The sequence below is a fragment of the Lygodium microphyllum genome, chromosome 26 (assembly GCF_053477565.2).
Source record: "Lygodium microphyllum isolate KBCC chromosome 26, Lygodium_microphyllum_v1.1.10, whole genome shotgun sequence".
NCBI classification, from domain to species: Eukaryota; Viridiplantae; Streptophyta; class Polypodiopsida; order Schizaeales; family Lygodiaceae; genus Lygodium; species Lygodium microphyllum.
Window position 1 is genome coordinate 70,433,721 of NC_141160.1, and position 18,890 is coordinate 70,452,610.

At 42.6% G+C, this 18,890-nt stretch overlaps 1 protein-coding gene across 1 annotated transcript; it reads left to right on the forward strand.

The window, feature by feature from the left end:
• The first annotated feature begins 311 nt into the window (after positions 1–311).
• Positions 312–18,397, forward strand: LOC148013382 (putative solanesyl-diphosphate synthase 3, chloroplastic). The gene is made up of 6 exons (XM_087668621.1): positions 312–738; positions 3,219–3,367; positions 3,461–3,588; positions 3,676–3,779; positions 17,172–17,299; positions 17,394–18,397. The coding sequence occupies exons 1-6, from the start codon at positions 582–584 to the stop codon at positions 17,937–17,939; spliced, it is 1,212 nt and encodes a 403-aa protein (XP_087524747.1). The 5' UTR covers positions 312–581; the 3' UTR covers positions 17,940–18,397.
• The last annotated feature ends 493 nt before the right edge of the window (positions 18,398–18,890 follow it).

Consider the following 18,890-nt stretch of genomic DNA (forward strand, 5'->3'; position numbering starts at 1 on the left):
TAGGAGGATCAGCTTATTGCGGGCCACTGTGTGACGGTTTGGGCTATGTACCCTAGGAAAGTTCAAAGGATGATGGCAAGGAGAAGGTAGCCAAAGGTGGCAAAAGGGAAAAGGCTCGACGTATTTATGATGGATTCCATGTAGGTGTGTGTGTGTGTGTGTGTGTCATTGTTCTAGCCTCTAAATAGTATTGTTAGCGAATGATGGGATGACCGGTGGTCTATTGGGGTTGATGATAATTGTGGTTCACGAAAGTGCATCTCACATTTTCTAGCGGAGTCAGTTCGAGGGGAGGGGAGGGCAGGGGAGAGGTGGGATGGGATGATACCCCAAATCTTTTGTATGGCCTTGATTTAGGCTTGTCATCGAGAGAAAGAGAGAGAGGGAGAGAGAGCAGAAGAGGAGAAAGGGAAGAGAGAGAGAGAGAGAGAGAGAGAGAGAGCGCGAGAGCGTGAGCAAAGAGAGTGTGTGTGGGTGTGTTTGAGAGAGCGTGAGAAGAAGAGAAGAAGAGAAGAAGAAGAAGGGGAGAGAGGGACGGAGGGAGAGAGAGAGGAGAGAGGGCAAGTGCGCTTGACGAGAGAATGCATCTCGTATTTGTGCCCCCTTTCCTGGGTTGCTTTCTCAATTCCAGGCAGCAGCAGCAGCACGGGATTCAGCTCTTCTCCTCGTCAGGCGACCTCGCTGTCCTCGGGCGTCTCCGCGGAAGTACTGTCTTACCCCATATCTCATTCACTCCAGGTAATCCTCCCACTCTCTGCCTCCTTCTGCAGAACTATGAAGATGCACAGACTCTTCTCTTTACGTTTTTTGTCCTATCATCCCCATTGTTTACATTGCGTCACTCGCCCCGCCTTGTACCGAGTCAATTCTCTTACAAGACAGCATTCGATTGGCAGGGCATTCTTCACCGCTAGCACCACTGCATCACACCTGATGCCATTACCACAGTAACGAAACTCTTCAGAGCTCCTGTCAACAAGCATAGAGGACCCACTAGTCACAGCATAATTTAAGCTTCCTTGAGTATTCCCACTGTATTTTCACGTCGCAGTTGATGCACCGGTAGGAATATGTATCGAACACGGCCTCTTTGTCACATTACAGGTGGACTGCTCTCGGTGGCAATACACCCCCCTCCGTGGCCTCTATCCCCCATCCCCCTGCCCCCAGGCTACCTTGAGAGGCTTGCATATAAGATTGATTTCTGATTTACAGATAGTTCCAGTTAGACTGTTGAGCATCTGTACTTCTTTGCAAATTTCTTCTAAGTAATATAATTAGCCATACATCCTTTTTCAAAAAGAAAAGAAATATATATCAGAAGTTCAAGGCTACACGAATATATATAGCATCTCATGGTCAGCTGCATCAAATTATCACTTTGACCAACATTGGCTCCCCATTTATGGTTAGCTGAGGAGCCTTGTAATGGACCGTGTGTTTAAGAGTCAGCACACCTATGGACAAAGGCTTAGGCCATCTCGTAAGTTGAGGCCTGGCATGCCGAGGGGTGTTACTTTTGTGGTATGTTCAACACAGGCTGTTGGAGTTAAATGTGGGAGTGGAGAGAAAGCAAGGAATGAGACCAAAGCGAGACACAGAAATGTGGAGAAACAGTGATCTACATGGCTGGCACTTACCTTGCTGAATCAATCTGCTGACATAATTATCCACTCTGTTGGGCTGCTACTTGTCATTGTCACATAGGCAAGGGTAAAACACCCTATAGGAAACCCGGCAAAGTAGAGTGATGCAACCCTGATCTGAGCAGTGCTACAGCAGTTGTGTATGAGTTAGTTTCCATCTATGTAATCCTGGAACCTAGATGGAGATGACCAACTCCAACACCAGGTTTATAAAATCAGGACATCCAACCCTGGGATCTAAGCTTTCTCATGCCACTTTTTGAGTCAATATGTCTGGTGGATGAAGTCCAAAGTGATTCCTCTATTCAACTTCATGAGCGTCATGGGTTTGGTTTTTCATTTACCTCTAAGGCTCCATGGACTATTGTTGTGTCACAGAGAATTCTGTATTGAGTGGTGCTGTGCTGAAGACTCTCTTCAGGATGCACCCGCAGTTGGAAAGGTTTTATTTTCAAGAAGTTTAGTGGGCATTCTCCTTTCCAAAAATGAAATAAGAAGTTAATAGCTTCAACCATTGTGTGACATTGCAAGACCACTGGCAGTATTTTACTGTCCAGATATCAGATTGTCTGTTTTGACAGCTTTCATCCTCAGATTGAGAATTAGATGGAATCCATGAAAAAAATCACCGTTCTCACTAGCTGTTACTTCTACTAAGTGGCTTCATTAAAGGTGGTGTAAGGGATGTGCCAAAGGCAATGTCTTTATATGAGGCTATGAGTTCAAGTCTTGCTGGGTGCATCACTCTTGAGCATTTATGTTTGCATCGTGTGTTTCTGTAAGTCTGGTTTCTTGGCCACACAAACAATTGGTCCTTTCTGGTAGGGTCACTTGAGAGGAGGCTTTGCTCCCAATCCGACCAAGCTCCACTGCCCATTCAGCTTGTGAGCTGTTCTATCTGTACACAGGAACAAGGCTTGTGTAGCTTTCGCCTTACTCGTTCAGCTAATATTAGGAGGGAACACTTCCCTTCCATGGGCATTGTTATGTGCATGTCTTATTTTAGGTCGGTGCTTGTTATGTGTTTGTCTTATTTTAGGTAGGGAAAAGGGCAATGTATAGGTTGTGCTAATAGCAATTGCATGATGAGTGCTATCAAGTCTCTCAGCTGGTAATGCATGGCAGATCAGTTGACTTTGGATTTGGATCTGGTCTTTGAGAAGTTTAGTGAAAAAACAGATTAAGTTTCACATGCAGGTCAAAAGGACTGTGAAGCGGAGAAGAGATCTATCATCTGAGATCTGAGATCTATCATCTGAGATCATAAACTGCAATTCAGTACTTTTTTTTGCAAGTGCACATATCATATCTCCTAACATTGAATAGCTCATTTTGTTCTCTAATGTTCATATTGTATGAGCTGCTGTAAACTCTGCTGTTAGTCTCAAGATATGAATTGTTCAAGCTGTACATTGAAAACTGCCAGAGTAGTTTGGTTTGTCATCTGCCATTATTCTACAAGTTATGGTCATTTCAGAGTTGGATTTTGTGATATATTGAAAGCTGGCAGAAATAATTTTGGGTTTGTTAATCATTCTGATCAGCTGTTCCCTGATTGTGGTTTTCTGTCAGATAACCAAAGGAGATGTGTACTTATTTCAGAACCTGTTTCTACAAGTTCATCTTTAAAGAAATCAAATGCTCAAGAGCGGATATCTATTTCTTCTCTCTTGGAACCTGTGGCTGAAGATTTACAGATTTTGAACAGAAATCTACATATGGTCTGTATTCATCACCTTGCAAGGCCAATATTATCAGATTGTCTGCCTTGTGTATGTACAGGACTTGGATGATTGGTTCCATTTTCTGTGCAGGTTGTTGGTTCAGAAAACCCAATGCTGATGGCAGCTGCAGAGCAGATCTTCAGTGCAGGAGGAAAAAGGATGAGGCCAGCATTAGTCCTCTTAGCTTCCAAGGCTACTGCACAGCTCGCAGGCCTTGAGTATGTATGCACTCTTGCATTTTTGCCACTGCGATATCTGTATTTTATTGAACTTGATTTATCTCAATGCCTCTGTTTTGACTTCAGGGGTCTGACTCCACAACATCGTCGCTTGGCAGAGGTCATAGAGATGATTCACACAGCTAGCTTAATACATGATGATGTACTTGATGACAGTGATGTGCGCAGAGGTAAATTGTTGACTTTTATGTTCTGAGCTTTTCAATGTGAAATTCAGCTCTCATTAGTATGTAATATTACTTAAGACATATAATCCCTCAGCTTGAATGCTTTCTTCAAAGTGGTTTTAGGGTTCAGAAAGTTGCACATAAACACATAAACACAAAAGCAGAGACAAAATACATGTGAGATATGAGCAATTAGTAAGAATTGCTCATATTTAAAATCTCCAGCTAAGTCATGGATTTGTGCCATGTGAGAAATGGTAGCTGGTAGACCCTGTGAAGCTTTGAAGGGGCAAACTTCCTTTGTGCACATAGGTCATTTGGTCGGTGACAAATCCAGGCATTTTACAACTATTAAGCTTCAATATTCAGTTCTTCATGATATACCCATTTTGAGAAAAATTGTGGCAAGTCCATAATAATTTTCAAACTTAAAGTGCATTTAGTTCTTGACAAAACATCTAGGCTTTTGGTTGGATTATGCCGATGTCTTAACTGTTTTAAATGTTCTACACAAAGGGCAATCTGTAGACTCAGTTTGGGAGTTTGCAGCCGTAATCTGTTCTAGAGGAAAAGCATTTGGGAAAACATACTTGGGAAAAGCTTCATGTCGTAGGAATCCAGCTTGTTGTTTAGGTTCAAGTTGGGGAGTATGATTGAGGTAGTTGCTCATGCAATGTCATAGCTATTGCTATTTTTATGTACATCTACATGTTGAGGGAATAATGCTCTGCCTCAAAGCCTCTAGAGAAGGAGAAGCAAGGTGGGAATGAGGCTTCATCCTGAAGATGAGTGAAACATCGTGAGTTAGTTCGCGTTGCTTGTGCAAAATCTAGCTCTCAAGGTAGCTTAGGGTACTCTTACAAGAGCATTGGCTTTGATACCATGTGAGGATACACCAAGGTTTACAGAGAAAACATGAAGTGTACAAACATGATTGACAAATATCATTCACTACTAGTGTTTGCCATACAATTTGTTGTCTCCATTGCAACCCTATAATTTTTGTAACGTGGTATCAGATCATATGTGCTTTCAAACTAAAGATCTTCACTAATTGTGAAGAGCACAAGGCCTTGCAAGGAGTGGCAAGACCACGGCAACTTAGATTTCTACACTCTAGTATACTATGCCATTAGGAGATAGAATTATCCTCCATTCCATCCAACCCTCCTATTGAGATTTCCAATACCCTGTGTTATGCCTTCCTCCCCTCAAGTTGGAGTATTGACCACTTGGTGCATCTATTGTGCCAGGCTCAAGTCACTACATTCTGTTTGCCATTGTTGACCATTGTGCAACTTTTGTCAAAATAGTGTGACGGAACAGTATGCACTCATACCATATCAGAGAGACAACAGGGTTTGCAGTGAGAAACACAGAGTGCGGCAAACACTAAGAGGAGAATGAACTTAGAGAAAACACAGATATTGAAACGTTGTAGAACTTTGGTAATATACTCCTGCTGTGATAGATAAAGAAGACCCTTTGAGTTGTCTCTGAGTATACGCATGTCAAGAATGTGATATGCCTCACCAAGATCTTTCATATCAAAGCTATTGTGTAGACTCTATTTCAAGGAGTCCAAGGCATGAACATCCTTGCCTACAATTAGCATGTCACCCAAATATAAAACCAAGAGAATAAGGTTGCTATCTCCTTCTTGGTGTATAAGCAGTGATCAACTTGAGAACGATGAAATCCTTGAGATTGCATAAATGTATCAAATTTGTGATACTATTCTCGTGGTGCCTGCTTCAGTCCATACAGACTTTTGTTGAGTTTACATACCATGTGTTCTTTTCCCTTTGCAACAAAACCATTAGGCTGTTGCATATAGATTTCCTCATGCAGATCACCATGTAAGAAGGCGGTTTTTACATCCATTTGTATGAGTTCCATGTCCTCAGATGCAACCAAGCCCAAGATGGTTCGCAAAGGAGTCATTTTGACTACAGGAGAAAAGATTTCATCAAAATTAATTCCATGTTCTTGCTTGTACCCTTTGGCAACCAAGCGTGCCTTGTACTTGCGCAAAGAACCAGAGGTGACTTTCATTTTGTAAACCCATTTGCGAGGTAGCAGCACTTTTTGTCATTTTGGCAAATGTATCAAATCCCAAGTGCCATTCTTCATGAGAGATTTCATCTCTAATAGCATTGTTTTTTGCCATTTCTTACTATCGTGTTTGTCCATTGCTTCTTAGAAGCATGTCGGTTCACCACAATTTGTTAACATGACATAATCAGCCACATAGTTTACTTCGGGAACAAATCTATTTGACTATTTTTGCACTCTGTTTGACCTACAGACCCAGTGGTCAATATTTGCTAGTTGTTCAGCGTGCAAATCTGCATTAATAGCTTGTTGTATAATTGGTTCAGGTTGTTCCAGGTGCACATGTTCTTGCTGAATTTGTGGGACATTATGGGCAAGATCCTGCTGATCATTTACAGCATCATCCTTGTTTAAGGACATTTTCAGCAAGTATTTGTTGTTGTCTAACGGGCATTCTTTATTGTCCTATTGGTACATCCTCTCGGAATACACCTGTTCGGACCTTCTCCATTCTTTCGGGCTGTTATTAAAGTCCCCAAATCCGGAAAAAGCCCCAATTTTTCAGGAGTATATATGCTCAGATTTGTATTCTGTGCTTGTACATGCGAACATATGGTAGAGAAGGGAGAGGAAACTGAAAAAAAAGGAAATTTCAGAAAAAAAAAACATCGACTCTGGAGCGGATTTGATTCGCGACTTGTTGGTCATGAATTTCACGCCCGTCCTATCTGCCATGTGCCTGCAACCCGTCCCTTCTAGTCGCAACTCATCCCGTCCACCCTGTGCTTGCAACCCGTTTCATCTAGTCGCAGCTCATCATGTCGCCTGTCTTCACCTGGTTGTGCCTGCACGCGAGCCTGGTCACGTTTGCACAAGTCGTGTACAAATCGTATTGAGGCTGGTCACGCCAACCTATCTATTGTCTCTCTTGCACCTGCCTAACACTGATGACCGGTGCCTGAACCTCTTACTCGCTTGTCACGCAGCCTAACAACCGTCATTGGCTTTGGGTAGCGTGCACAGTCTGTGTGCTCTGATACCAGTTTGTTGGGAAGGCTATTTGTGAGTTGAGAGTGAAGGTGTAGAGAGTTGAGGGTAGTCGAGTGAGAGAGTGAGCACGACACTTGATGTTTGGTACAAAGACTTGTGTACCACATTTTAGGTTTTGAATATATATAAACTACAAAAAATGAAAGGGTGCATTCATACCCGAATACGGTAAAAGACACGGTGAGCCTTTATTTCCAACATTCTCTGTGGTCTTGTTTGAGTTTTGAGCAAAAGAGATAAAGAATGTGAATTCTTTCCATTATGTTGTTGCTTTACAATCAAGGAAAAACTAGTTCGACTAAAGGCTTAGGGCATTTATCCCATTCTTGAGTTACAGAGTTGCAGGGAAGGTATGGTTTAGTAAACCTCCCTCTTATGCACACTTATTGATCTTAGGATATTTATCCCATTCTTGAGTGGTAGAGTTGCAGGGAAGGTATGGTTTGGTAAACCTCTCTCTTATGCACACTTATTGATCTTTGGATGTGAGGCATTCTGTGATATTCTGAAAGACACACGTAACAAGTTGGATCCAAAGTCCATCACATGCATCTTTCTTGGATATGTGATGCAAGTGAGATGGGCTATCACCTTTGGGATTCGCAGGCTGTGTCCACCTTTGGGATCCGTAGGCTTGGTGTTGACACAGCGTGCGGATCCAAAGTCCATCACATGCATCATTCTTGGATATGTGATGCAAGTGAGATGGGCTATCGCCTCTAGGATCTATAGGCTTGGTGTTAACACAGCCTCAGAAGGGTTAGATGCTATAAAACGCAACTTGTAGAGACTATCAAGTGCTTGCTAGAGCTGTCGCTGATGCCAAGAAGGGTGTGAATAGCAAAATGCAATCAATGAGGTAGTCGCTAGGAAAGCTGATACCAGGTGGAGGAAGGTGCAAACTCAACCCATGATGTTGACGCTAGGTGGTAAAACTAATGCATTATAAAGATGGAAGTAGACTATGAACCATAATGTCCTTGCAAGGTGTGAACGACAATGGAGACGATGGAAAGGAGAGAAGAATGTGGAAGAGAGTGAGAGAGTGTCAGAAGGAATGAATGACCAAGTGAATGAATGTGGCACCCAGACACTAACTAATGATCCAAATAAAGCCTTTTTGGGGCTGTGAATGGAAAACCAAAATAGTAATGAAGGAGAAGAAATGTATTAAATGACTTGGTTTGGTTTCTCAACATCCTTGAAGGCACTTTTTGTTCCAGTTTGTTGTTTTGGGCAAGAATTTGTTTTGCATAAGCTATCAGAGTTTTACGTGCAAGGAAATAGGACACCTACAATGAGAGCTAAGTACGTTTGAGAAAATTGAGGCATTGACAATTAGCCCTTCTTGAGAATGACACAATTTGCCACTACTCATTTTTGGGTCCAATGGCTTCTATGATGCCATGCTGTGAGTCCGCTCCATTGAGAGATGGAGGCTATTGGACACTCATCTTTGAGTTGCTCCCCCGTACGATAGTGGCTTGAGGCTTCCATTCAATAAACACATAAAGTCTTTCCTTTTCAGTCTATGATGTTTTTGTATTGTCAATTTGGAAGAACTAATGGAACTGGGATTCATGACAGGAACGAAAAATATCGCAACAAGACCGTGCCCACTGGCTTTCATTCATGGAAGAGGAGAGAACGCAGTACAGCATCACCCTAGAGAGCCACGCGACCCTTGGCTTCACACAATTGCATATCCCTACTCCCTCATATGATTCCATGGATACATTCCATGAGCATTGAGGAGATCATTTGTGAATTGTGATACCCCCCTTCTTCTACTCAGCATTGAAAGGCCATCTTTAGTACTTACCTACTCTATATACCATAGTTATGCGAGTCCCGAATACCTTGTTTCACTCTCTTGGTGGGTATTTCTTTTTCTGATTTTCAAAGGTTGTCCTTTTGATGGGGATATAGAGGGGGTCATGGCCAATTGTGACGATTCTTCAGCAAACATTTCTGCACCATGAAGAGTCTTGGCCTGGGCCTTACTTCCTTTATCCTTTGTGGCATCAACATTCATGATCTAATCAGGGAACCTTGGATTTTCAGCTTTGCCATGGGGGTTACATCTTTGCATGTTGTTAAGCATGAAGATGGGGATAGTGTCGTCTCTTTTTAGACCTAGGATTAGGCACGCCTTTGTATTATTACTAGCATGGAGATGGAGCTAGTGGCTTTTCTCTTGAGGTCAAGTTTCGACATGTTCATCTATTACCTTTGTGTAGAGACCGGGAGGGGCATGAAGATCGAGACAGTGGGTGTTCCTTAGTTGCGGAGAGACAGAGAGTGTGAGAGAGAGCAATAACAGAGAGTGAGCCCGTTTGTAGGTACAATGACGAGTATACCTTTAGGTTTTTAGATAGATATATATATCTGTAAGTACAAGTGCTAAGGGTGTGTTCACACCCGAGCACATTTAAAGGCGCAAGGGCCTTTATTCCCAACAACCTCCCACCTAAAGGCAATGTGCCTTAAGAGGAGAAAAGAATCAGCTAAGTCTAGGTATGTACAAAGCTGAAATACATATATCTATCCAACTCCCATCATCTGTCGGCAATGAGCAAACTGCTCTGCTGGAAGACCCTTCGTGAGAAGGTCGGCAGGATTATCATCTGTATGTACTTTGACAAGCTCAATGCTCTTGTTGTCAAGTATATCTCTAATGAAGCGGTACTTGACCTGTATGTGCTTTGTCTTTGCATGAAAGACAGGATTCCGTGCTAGCATGATAGCACTCTGACTATCACAATGGAGAACATGTAACTCTGTGATGCCAAGCTCTCCCACCATACGTGAAAGCCATAAAGTCTCCTTGCATGCCTCAGTGGCAGCCACATACTCTGCCTTTGTAGTAGACAATGCAACACACTTTTGTAGCCTAGAGATCCAAGAGACTGCTCCTGTGAAAGTAAATATATACCTAGAAGTGGACTTCTTGCAATCCGCATGACCAGCATAGTCTGCATCTGTAAAGCCAACAACAGATGCCTTCTGCTTTCCAAAGCAGATGCACAACTCTTTTGTGCCTTTGAGGTATCTCATAATACTTTTCACTGCATCCCAATGCTTCTTGCCAGGGGTTGCCATGTATCTGCTAACTACTCCCACTGCAAAGGCAATGTGAAGACATGTAGCAACCATAGCATACATCAAACTGCCAACACCTGAAGCATATGGTATCTTGGCCATTTCAGCCTTCTCATCATCAGATGTAGGGCTGCCCTCTGCACTGAGTTTCACATATGGAGGCAATGGAACCCCAATTGTTTTCCCCCCCTCCATATTGAAACGTTGCAAAACCTTGGAGATATACTCCTGCTGAGATAGATAGAGTAGGCCTTTTGATCTATCTCTGAGTATTCGCATGCCAAGAATGTGGTTTGCATCACCAAGATCCTTCATGTCAAAGCTTCCATAAAGACTTTGCTTCAGTGAGTTCAAGGCATGAGTATCCCTGCCAGCAATCAACATGTCATCAACATACAAAACCAAGATAATCAGGCTTCCATCTGTTGCCGTCTTGGTGTACAAGCAGTGATCCACTTGACTTCTATGAAAGCCTTGAGACTACATGAATGTATCAAACTTATGATACCATTCTCTTTGTGCTTATTTCAGCCCATACAAACTCCTTTTGAGGTTACATACTATCTTCTCTTTCCCTTTTTCAACAAACCCCCTTTCAGACTGCTGCATATATATGTCTTCATGCAGATCACTATGTAAGAATGCAGTCTTTACATCCATATCTTCAGCTGCAACCAAGCCCAAAATGGTTCTCAATGTATTCATCTTGACTACAGGAGAGAAAATCTCATCAAAGTCAATTCCATGCTCTTGCTTGTACCCCTTTGCAACCACTCTTGTTTTGTACTTTGGTGGAAACCGGAAGTGACCTTCATCTTGTAAATCCATTTGCATGGAAGTGTTTTCTACCCTTTAGGCAACTGCACCAAGTCCCAAGTGCCATTTTTCTCAAGAGATTCCATTTCTGACAACATGGCTTCATATCATTTCTTGCTGTTCTGTTTGTCCATTGCACTCTTGAAATAAGATGGTTCACCATAGTCTGTCAACATGACATAATCAGCCACATTGTTTGCACCAGGAATAAATCTGTCAGGTTGTCTAGTAGCCCTAGACGATCACCTAATCCAATGATCATTGTTTGCTGGCTGTTGAGCATTTTCAGCTTGCTGTCTTGGTATTTCAGCCTGCAAATCAGCATTAACAGCTTGCTGTCCTGGCTATTCCTACACATGTAGTGGGTCATTATCATGGGTGATAGCTGGCTGATCATTTTCAACATTATTTTCTGCTTTTACAGGTTAATTTACAACAGGTATTTGCTGATGTACAACGGGCACATTTTGCTGTTCAAAAGGTATTTCTTCCCAGAATACAACCCTACAGACCTCCTCAGTCTTTTCAGGCTGTTTATGCATGCGATCTTCCTTGAAGATAACATCATTGCTGCGTACTACTTTCCTTTTCTCGGGATCCCACAATCTATATCCCATTTCACCCTCGTCACCATATCCTAGGAAAATGCATTTACAGGACTTGAGCTCAAGTTTGCTGCATTTTTCTTTACGAATGAGCACAAAAGCCTCGCAACCAAACACTTTTAGATGAGCATACGAAGGTGGCTTGCCCGACCACGCTTCTTGGGAAACTCCCCCCCCCCCAAAAGACCTGTTTGGTGATCGATTTATCAAGTGTATGGCTGTCATAACAGCCTCTGCCCAAAACCCATGGGGTACTGCAGCATGAGACAGCATCGTACCGGCCTTATCCTGTATGGTTTGATTCATACGCTCTGCAACTCCATTTTGGGGTGGATTATGAGGGGCAGTGAGCTCCCTTTTATCCCTTTGCTGTCACAAAATGCTTGAAAGGCCTTGGACACATATTCCCCATCATTATCAGAGCGAAGATACTTGAGTGTCTTATCAGCTTGATTTTCAACCAATGCCAAGAAATTTTTGAACTTGTCAAGCGCTTCATCTTTGCTACGAATAGGGTAAACCCATACCTTTCGTGTAGCATCATCGACAAAAGTGACAAAATACTTCTTTCCCCCTAAAGATAATCCTGGCATCTGACATACATCCGAATGTGCTAAATCTAGAAGAGGATTTTTCAAAGAAAGAGACTTTTTATGAGACGTCTGTGCATGTTTACCATAAATACAATGATCACAATGCTCAAAATCAGCATAACGAAGACAAGGCAAGTGATCCAACCGAGAAAGGACTTTCATTCCTGTTTGACTTATACGTCCCAACCAGCCATGTCACAAAGAAACGCTTGGTTGCTTGGTCACGGCAACAACATGATCACTCACACTAGATACATGGAGAGGATACAGAGTATTACTTTTACAACCTCTGGCAAGCACTCTAGATCCCTTACAGATCTTCCATTTTCCATCACCAAAGGTGGTATGAAAACCATCATCATCATCTAGCTGCCTTGTGCTAATCAAGCTCTTCTTGAGCTGAGGTACATGCCGTTCATACTGAAGTGTAAAGACAGAGCCATGCTGAAACTGTAACTACACACTGCCAATACTTGCAATCTCATATGCATAGTTGTCCCCAAGATGGACAACACCATGTGGACCCCCTGTATAGGCAGAGAACCACTCACGATGAGGGGTGACATGAAAGGAAGCACCCGAATCGAGAATCCAGGTATGCATGTCACCATCTGTATCTGCAAGTAAAGCATGTGTACCAAAGTGTGAAGAGACAAAGAGTACATCACTCCCACTATCACTGTCATGAGTGACTACATTCACCTCTTCAATTTTTACACTGCTCTTCTTAGGCTGAATGTCCTTTTTCTCTTCCTTGCTATCATCTGTTTTCTTACTCTTTCCTTTCTCTTTCTTCCACTTGTAGCGGTCACGTTTAAAGTGACTCTTCTTTCCACAATGATGGCATTCAATAGCTTTGCCATGTGATTTACTGTGTCCCTTGCTATCAGATTTGTCTTTCTGCTGTGATTTGCCCCTAGTATGCAAAGCACTAGAAGACTTACTGGATGCATTGTTTTGCCGATTCATTTCTTCCATGAGGAGAGCACTCTCTACATCAGTATACAAAAGAATCGCATTCGAATTGCTCATAGCAGTGCTGAATGTATCTTAACTCTTTGGAAGAGTGCAAAGCAAGAAGGTAGTCTTAAATTCTTCATTAAACAAGAACTTCAAGGCAACCAGCTGGATGAAAAATAGAGTTAAACTCACTCAGGTGAGTAGACATTGATGTATTCTCTTTCATACGCAAATCCATAAGCTTTTTCAATCAATACACTTTGCTTGCAGCACTTTTCTGTGCATAGAGTTCTTCCAGTCGAGTCCATATAGCATATGCAGAATCCAAACCTTCAATGTTAAACAACAAGGCATCAGAAATCGATAGCTCAATGGTTGAGCGTGCAAGCTCATTTAACTCATCCCAATCTTCCTGTTCCATGTCCGCGGGCTTTGCCCCTTTGGTTTTAATCGGCTTTGCCTGCTTCTTTTGCAATAGGATATTGTAGTATTGTTTTTGCCAAATTGCAAAGTTATGTGCTCCTTCAAGCTTCTTTATGTGCATTAGATTATTGCTGTCATTGCTACCAGCCATGATTCTCAGCCCAAATGTGACAAATAAAACAGCAAATGCAGGCCCAAAACTGTCACCCAAGTGACCAAGGTGTAAACAAGTACCAACCAGCAATAAATGACCACTTAGAAGCACAGATTTCAGATCTGTAATTAAATTTTCAGAAGCACCAAACCATGTGCTACAGCATTCCACAATTGATTATAGCTGTTCCAAGGGCATATGCATCACATTACATGAGAAATCCCAAATTTTAGTTGCAATTTCTGTTGTACATGTACCCACGGGCATAAAATTTGACACGAACGGTCAAAAGCCCCAAAATTTTTGTGCTCAAAGCATCAACCGCACATCTGCATTTTCTCTGTCATGCATAGAACAGGTCAATTTTGCCAAAATAGAGCAATTTCAGCAAAACCCCCAAATTTTACCAAGTGTTGATGCCCAAATTGCGTGGAATTCAACCTGCATGTACATAAAATGATCAAATGCTGCACAGCTTTTGCCCAAACTGCAAAAGCCCCAAATTGCATGGGGTCCAATGTGCATCAACGTCAAGAAATTGGGTAAATTTCAGCCCAATTTGTGCATGTACATAAAAGCCCCAAATGTCGGGGACAAAATGTCATAAATTCCTGCAATCTTTAAGACAAATTGTCTTGTCCTGCTTTACAATCTCCAAATTTGGGAAAAGCCCCAAATTTTCGGGTCAAGATTGCATAGATTTCAGTGAAATTGACTCATCCAAGAAAAAATCTCACTTGCATGTGAGAGTCCCCAAAAAATTTTGAGGTCTGTGCATTCAATGTCTGCAATTTTTGGTCTAGAGATCACTGCAATGTGTGTCAAGAACCAAATTTGGGAAAAGCCCCAAATTTCAAGACACAGATTTGCACTCTGTGCTTGTAGGTGTGAATACCCGGTAGGGGAAAATAAGATGATGAAAAAGAAAACATGAAAAATGGGCCGTTGACTTGCTGCCCGGTCGTCCATGCAGCCGGACACCCTATCCCGTTGTGTGCTCCGCTGAAGTCACCCATTGGTTGCCGTTCGTGAGCCTGTGAGTCTCGCTGGTCTGTGCCTTGTTTGTGGTCAACGCCACGCTGCCACGCCTACAGCTCCCGCCAGTCGCCTGCAATCACGTTTGTCGTCAGCACTGCAGTCGTCATGTACAGCTGGTTGCCCACTGAAGCCTGTCGAGCACGTCGCAGCCTGTCCATTCTGCTGCCCGCTGCCCGGTCCTGGTCGCGTACAGTTCCTTCTTGACCCCTGCGACTTGCAGCAGCTGTCACTTGACGTTTTGACTTGTGTGCAGTCTTGGAATTGTTGCTTGGTTTTGCCCGATTGCTACTCGTCTCTTGTCTGTCAATTCATACACTCAGCAGCTGTACGCAAGCTGCCTTTGACCTCGAAAAGTGAGCACTCTGTGCTCTGATACCAGTTTGTAGAGACCGGGAGGGGCACAAAGATCGAGACAGTGGGTGTTCCTTAGTTGCGGAGAGACAAAGAGTGTGAGAGAGAGCAATAGCAAAGAGTGAGCATGTTTGTAGGCACAATGACGAGTGTACCTTTAGGTTTTTAGATAGATATATATATATATGTGTAAGTACAAGTGCTAAGGGTGTGTTCACACCCGAGCACATTTAAAGGCACGAGGGCTTTTATTCCCAACACTTTGCTATTGTTATCCTCCTCTTGTGATTCTTCCAGCTATGATACATGCTTTTTGTTCACTCTTCCTATATTTGATGGTGGTGGATTGCGTTTCGCTCCCATCTTAGTTACCAATGATCTTTGTTACCAATATCCTTGTCAAATAACTATTCTTAAAGGTGAATTCTACTACCTATTTATGGTCTTAAAGAGTATGGCATATGACTCTTTTCCCACTTGGACTCTTGTTGTGCCTTAGAACTAAAAGGAGATGTTGAGCGACCAAAATTAATGCATGCACCTTTACTAAATTTTCATGCATTAATGCGCAATATTATTTCCTTAAAAACAGCCCTGCAAAAGAGTTATCTATTTAGGGCTTGATTTTTGAATAGTAGGGCAAATGCCCAAAAATCCCCTATGAAAGGGGATGTTGTGGGCATCCATTGATCACTCTCTCTCACACTCTGATCACTCTCCATTTAATTTTTTCACTTCCCAATTCGCCTATACTCTGGAGAAGGTGTGAAGATATGCTAGGGTTTGTACTGAGGAAACACAGCATGTATGACTAAAACTAGAACACAAAGAGTTAGACAGAGACAAGCAAAGCTCAAACCCTGAATGCAAAACGCAAAAACTCAAAACTCAAAAACTCAAAACTCAAGAACGGAGACAAACACAGAGAAAAGAAACTCTAAAGTGAATGAATGTTGTAAATGAATGTAAGAGTGTACAGAATGCCCAAGGGCAAAGCAATGTAGTATCAAAGAGTGACTTCCACTAGAGACAGATTCCAAGTGTTGTGACCATGAGGCAAGGTATCGAAGTGCGGGAAACACCAAACGCTGATCACCAGAGTATCAGGGAATTGAGGCGATAACAAGAGAGGTGTTTGCTAATGTAGACGGTTTGTTGGACAACAAAAACGCAAGTACTGTAGCAGTCGCCTGGTGGGAGAGATGACAGCAGCTTGTCACCTAGCACCAGATGTTGAAAACGTAGGTGATTAGGTGCTATGATGATGCAGCAGATGGAGACCTCCAAACAGCAAGGCTATGGCTGAAAATAGGCCGCCTAGGGTTGGATAGTGATGGGCTGCAGTGGGTGATGGCTAGACAGCAAATGGTAGGTGACTGATAGCTGAAATCTGCACGGTAGAGTGAGAAACCTGCACAAAAGGAGGATGTTGAATGGTGGGCAGCCCATCTATTTATAGATGTTGAAAGGTGTCCCAAAAATTAGGGTTTTGGCAGACCACTGAAATTCTCTCAAACTGCACACCATTATTGCGTTTTTCATTAATTAAGCGTGTTTTGGGGCTGTTTAAAAATGCTAATCAGCTGTAAAGCATGTTTTAGCTCAACAAAAGGCTGTTGCCAGCCTTTGGAGGTGCTGCCCTGCTGATTTGAGGTGCTACCTTGCTACCCAGCCTTTCCTATCTCTGCTAACCACCTAGAGCTCCCACCCAACGAATGTATATGTTCACCCAGCCTTTGGGAGTGCTGCCAGCTGCTTTGACATCTGTTCTGACTGCATTTTGCTCCAGCAGCCTGTGTTTTCACTGCCAAGTCAACAGTCAGCTGACGCTCTATCATGTTCATTTACTGCTTCATGTGGAGTTTGCATTTCAGCCCACAGAACTTGTGTTCTGCTGCTACATGTCATCTTTGATATCCTGCTAGTCGGGATGAGTGTTTCGCTTCTTTCATTGCTGTCCAGATTTATCTGGTCTCTTCTTTAACATCCTACAGCTTGGAAGATTGCTAACACTCCTTCCTTGGCGCTGCCACCATTCATTGCTAGGATAGTGCAGTCATCTTGAGTCACTTTGGGGTCTTTTACTCCTTAGCACTCTCACTTCTTCACTCTCCTATACCCTGGTCGCAAAGACACAAAGGACTGAGGTTTTGTATTGAAATTAGATTCGTTCTCTGAGTTTCTAAGCTGAGAGAGAGAGAGAGAGAGAGAGAGAGAGAGAGAGTATAAATAGTGTACTGTCTAACAGGTAAGGAAAGTGTACATCAAGTATTTGGAACAAGGGTCGCTGTCTTGGCTGGTGACTTCATGTTCGCACAATCGTCCTGGTACTTGGCAAATTTAGAGAATCTTGAAGTTATCAAGCTTATTAGTCAGGTAACATGAAAGGACGTAAAGGAACTCTGTTGGTATTATTTTGCAGGATTTTTGTTATGATATTTAGCTTTACAGTTCACTTCTGTCCGACCAGGTAATCAAGGACCTAGCAAGTGGGGAGATCAAGCAAGCTTCAAGCCTGTTCGACTGTGACACAACTCTTCAAGACTATTTGCAGAAGAGCTACTTCAAAACTGCTTCTCTTATTGCTGCAAGTACTCGATCTGCAGCCATATTCAGTGGTGCGAGTCAAGAAGTTTGTGATAACATGTTCAATTTTGGGATGAATCTAGGTCTTGCCTTTCAGATTGTGGATGACATACTGGACTTCACTCAATCAAGTGAGCAGCTTGGAAAGCCGGCAGGAAGTGACTTGTCTAAGGGAAATTTGACAGCCCCTGTCCTTTTTGCACTGGAAGACAATGAAGAGTTGCGGAGGTTGATTGATTCAGAGTTTACTGATGAAGGCTCCCTAGAAGCTGCCATTAAATTAGTGAAACAAGGTGGTCTCACAAAAGCACGCCTACTTGCCAAGCAGAAAGGTGACGAGGCCAAGCAGAGTTTGGAATGCTTGCCTCAAGGACACTTGAGGTCATCCCTAGAAGGCATGGTGGACTATGTACTGGACCGTCTTTTCTAGTAAGAGATTAAACAGTTCTTCATTCCTCCGTGTCATTCCCCCAAATCCTGCAATTCATTGATTTTGCCTCCATATCCAACTGGGGCATCCCTGAAGCTGTACATGGGTGTGTATACTAATATGAATGAAGGCATATCAATTTTAGCAATATGTGCCTGCTCTTCTGTTGGGGCCATAAGATTGATGAATTTGGCATTGGTGGCGCAGCAATTCATTCTTTTCTGTTGAGAGACATGGACAGATTGCTGAAACTCAAGAGCCTCAAACCGATCAACTACTGCCTTATCATAGTTTGTATTTTAATCTCTCATTCCTTTCTCTAAACCCATCCAAACATACCACTGAAGTTGGGCATAGGACACAACCAACATGTATTTGAAACGAGGCCGCAAGTTTCCGCTCTGTAAGAAAAACCAAACATGTGAAGATAATAAATTTGTTGCAGCACTCTATACGAACGAGATTCTGACTTTTGAGTTTGTTGTACAAGGAATTGGAACGTTTTTGTCTGCTTTTTATATTGTTATAACGGACAGAGCATACAGCAGGTGATCATCACACTTTGGCATTATCCATCTTGTGTGCTCTTTGAAATCGCTCTTAAAAAATTGCAAGCTGAAGCTGGGCACGCACAGTCACATTATTCCTACATTCCAAAACACAAGACTTCTTTCAATTACCACTTTAATTTAAACAAAAATTCAACACTGCAAACCTGTAGTAACCAAAAGTGAATAAGGGGAGTAAAATCATAGATTGGATGGTACAGGTTTGCCTCCTTCGCAAACCCCGAATGGTTCATCTTAGAATCAGTGGTACACCCTGAACGTGGGAGTGTTGATTGATAAGTGTCCTCTGAGCTGCTTCTGTGGTGAACAGTAGATGGTTTCTTCTGCTTTAAACAAGCTCCTTGCACTATGTGGGAATGACGTTTCTTGACACATAAAAGGA

Bases quoted from the DNA above. Each gene is read 5' to 3' on its own strand.
- LOC148013382 (XM_087668621.1), top strand. From the start codon at position 582: ATGCATCTCGTATTTGTGCCCCCTTTCCTGGGTTGCTTTCTCAATTCC. The intron at 739-3,218 runs GTAATCCTCCCA...GTTTTCTGTCAG, and splicing joins CCATATCTCATTCACTCCAG to ATAACCAAAGGAGATGTGTA. The intron at 3,368-3,460 runs GTCTGTATTCAT...TTTTCTGTGCAG, and splicing joins TGAACAGAAATCTACATATG to GTTGTTGGTTCAGAAAACCC.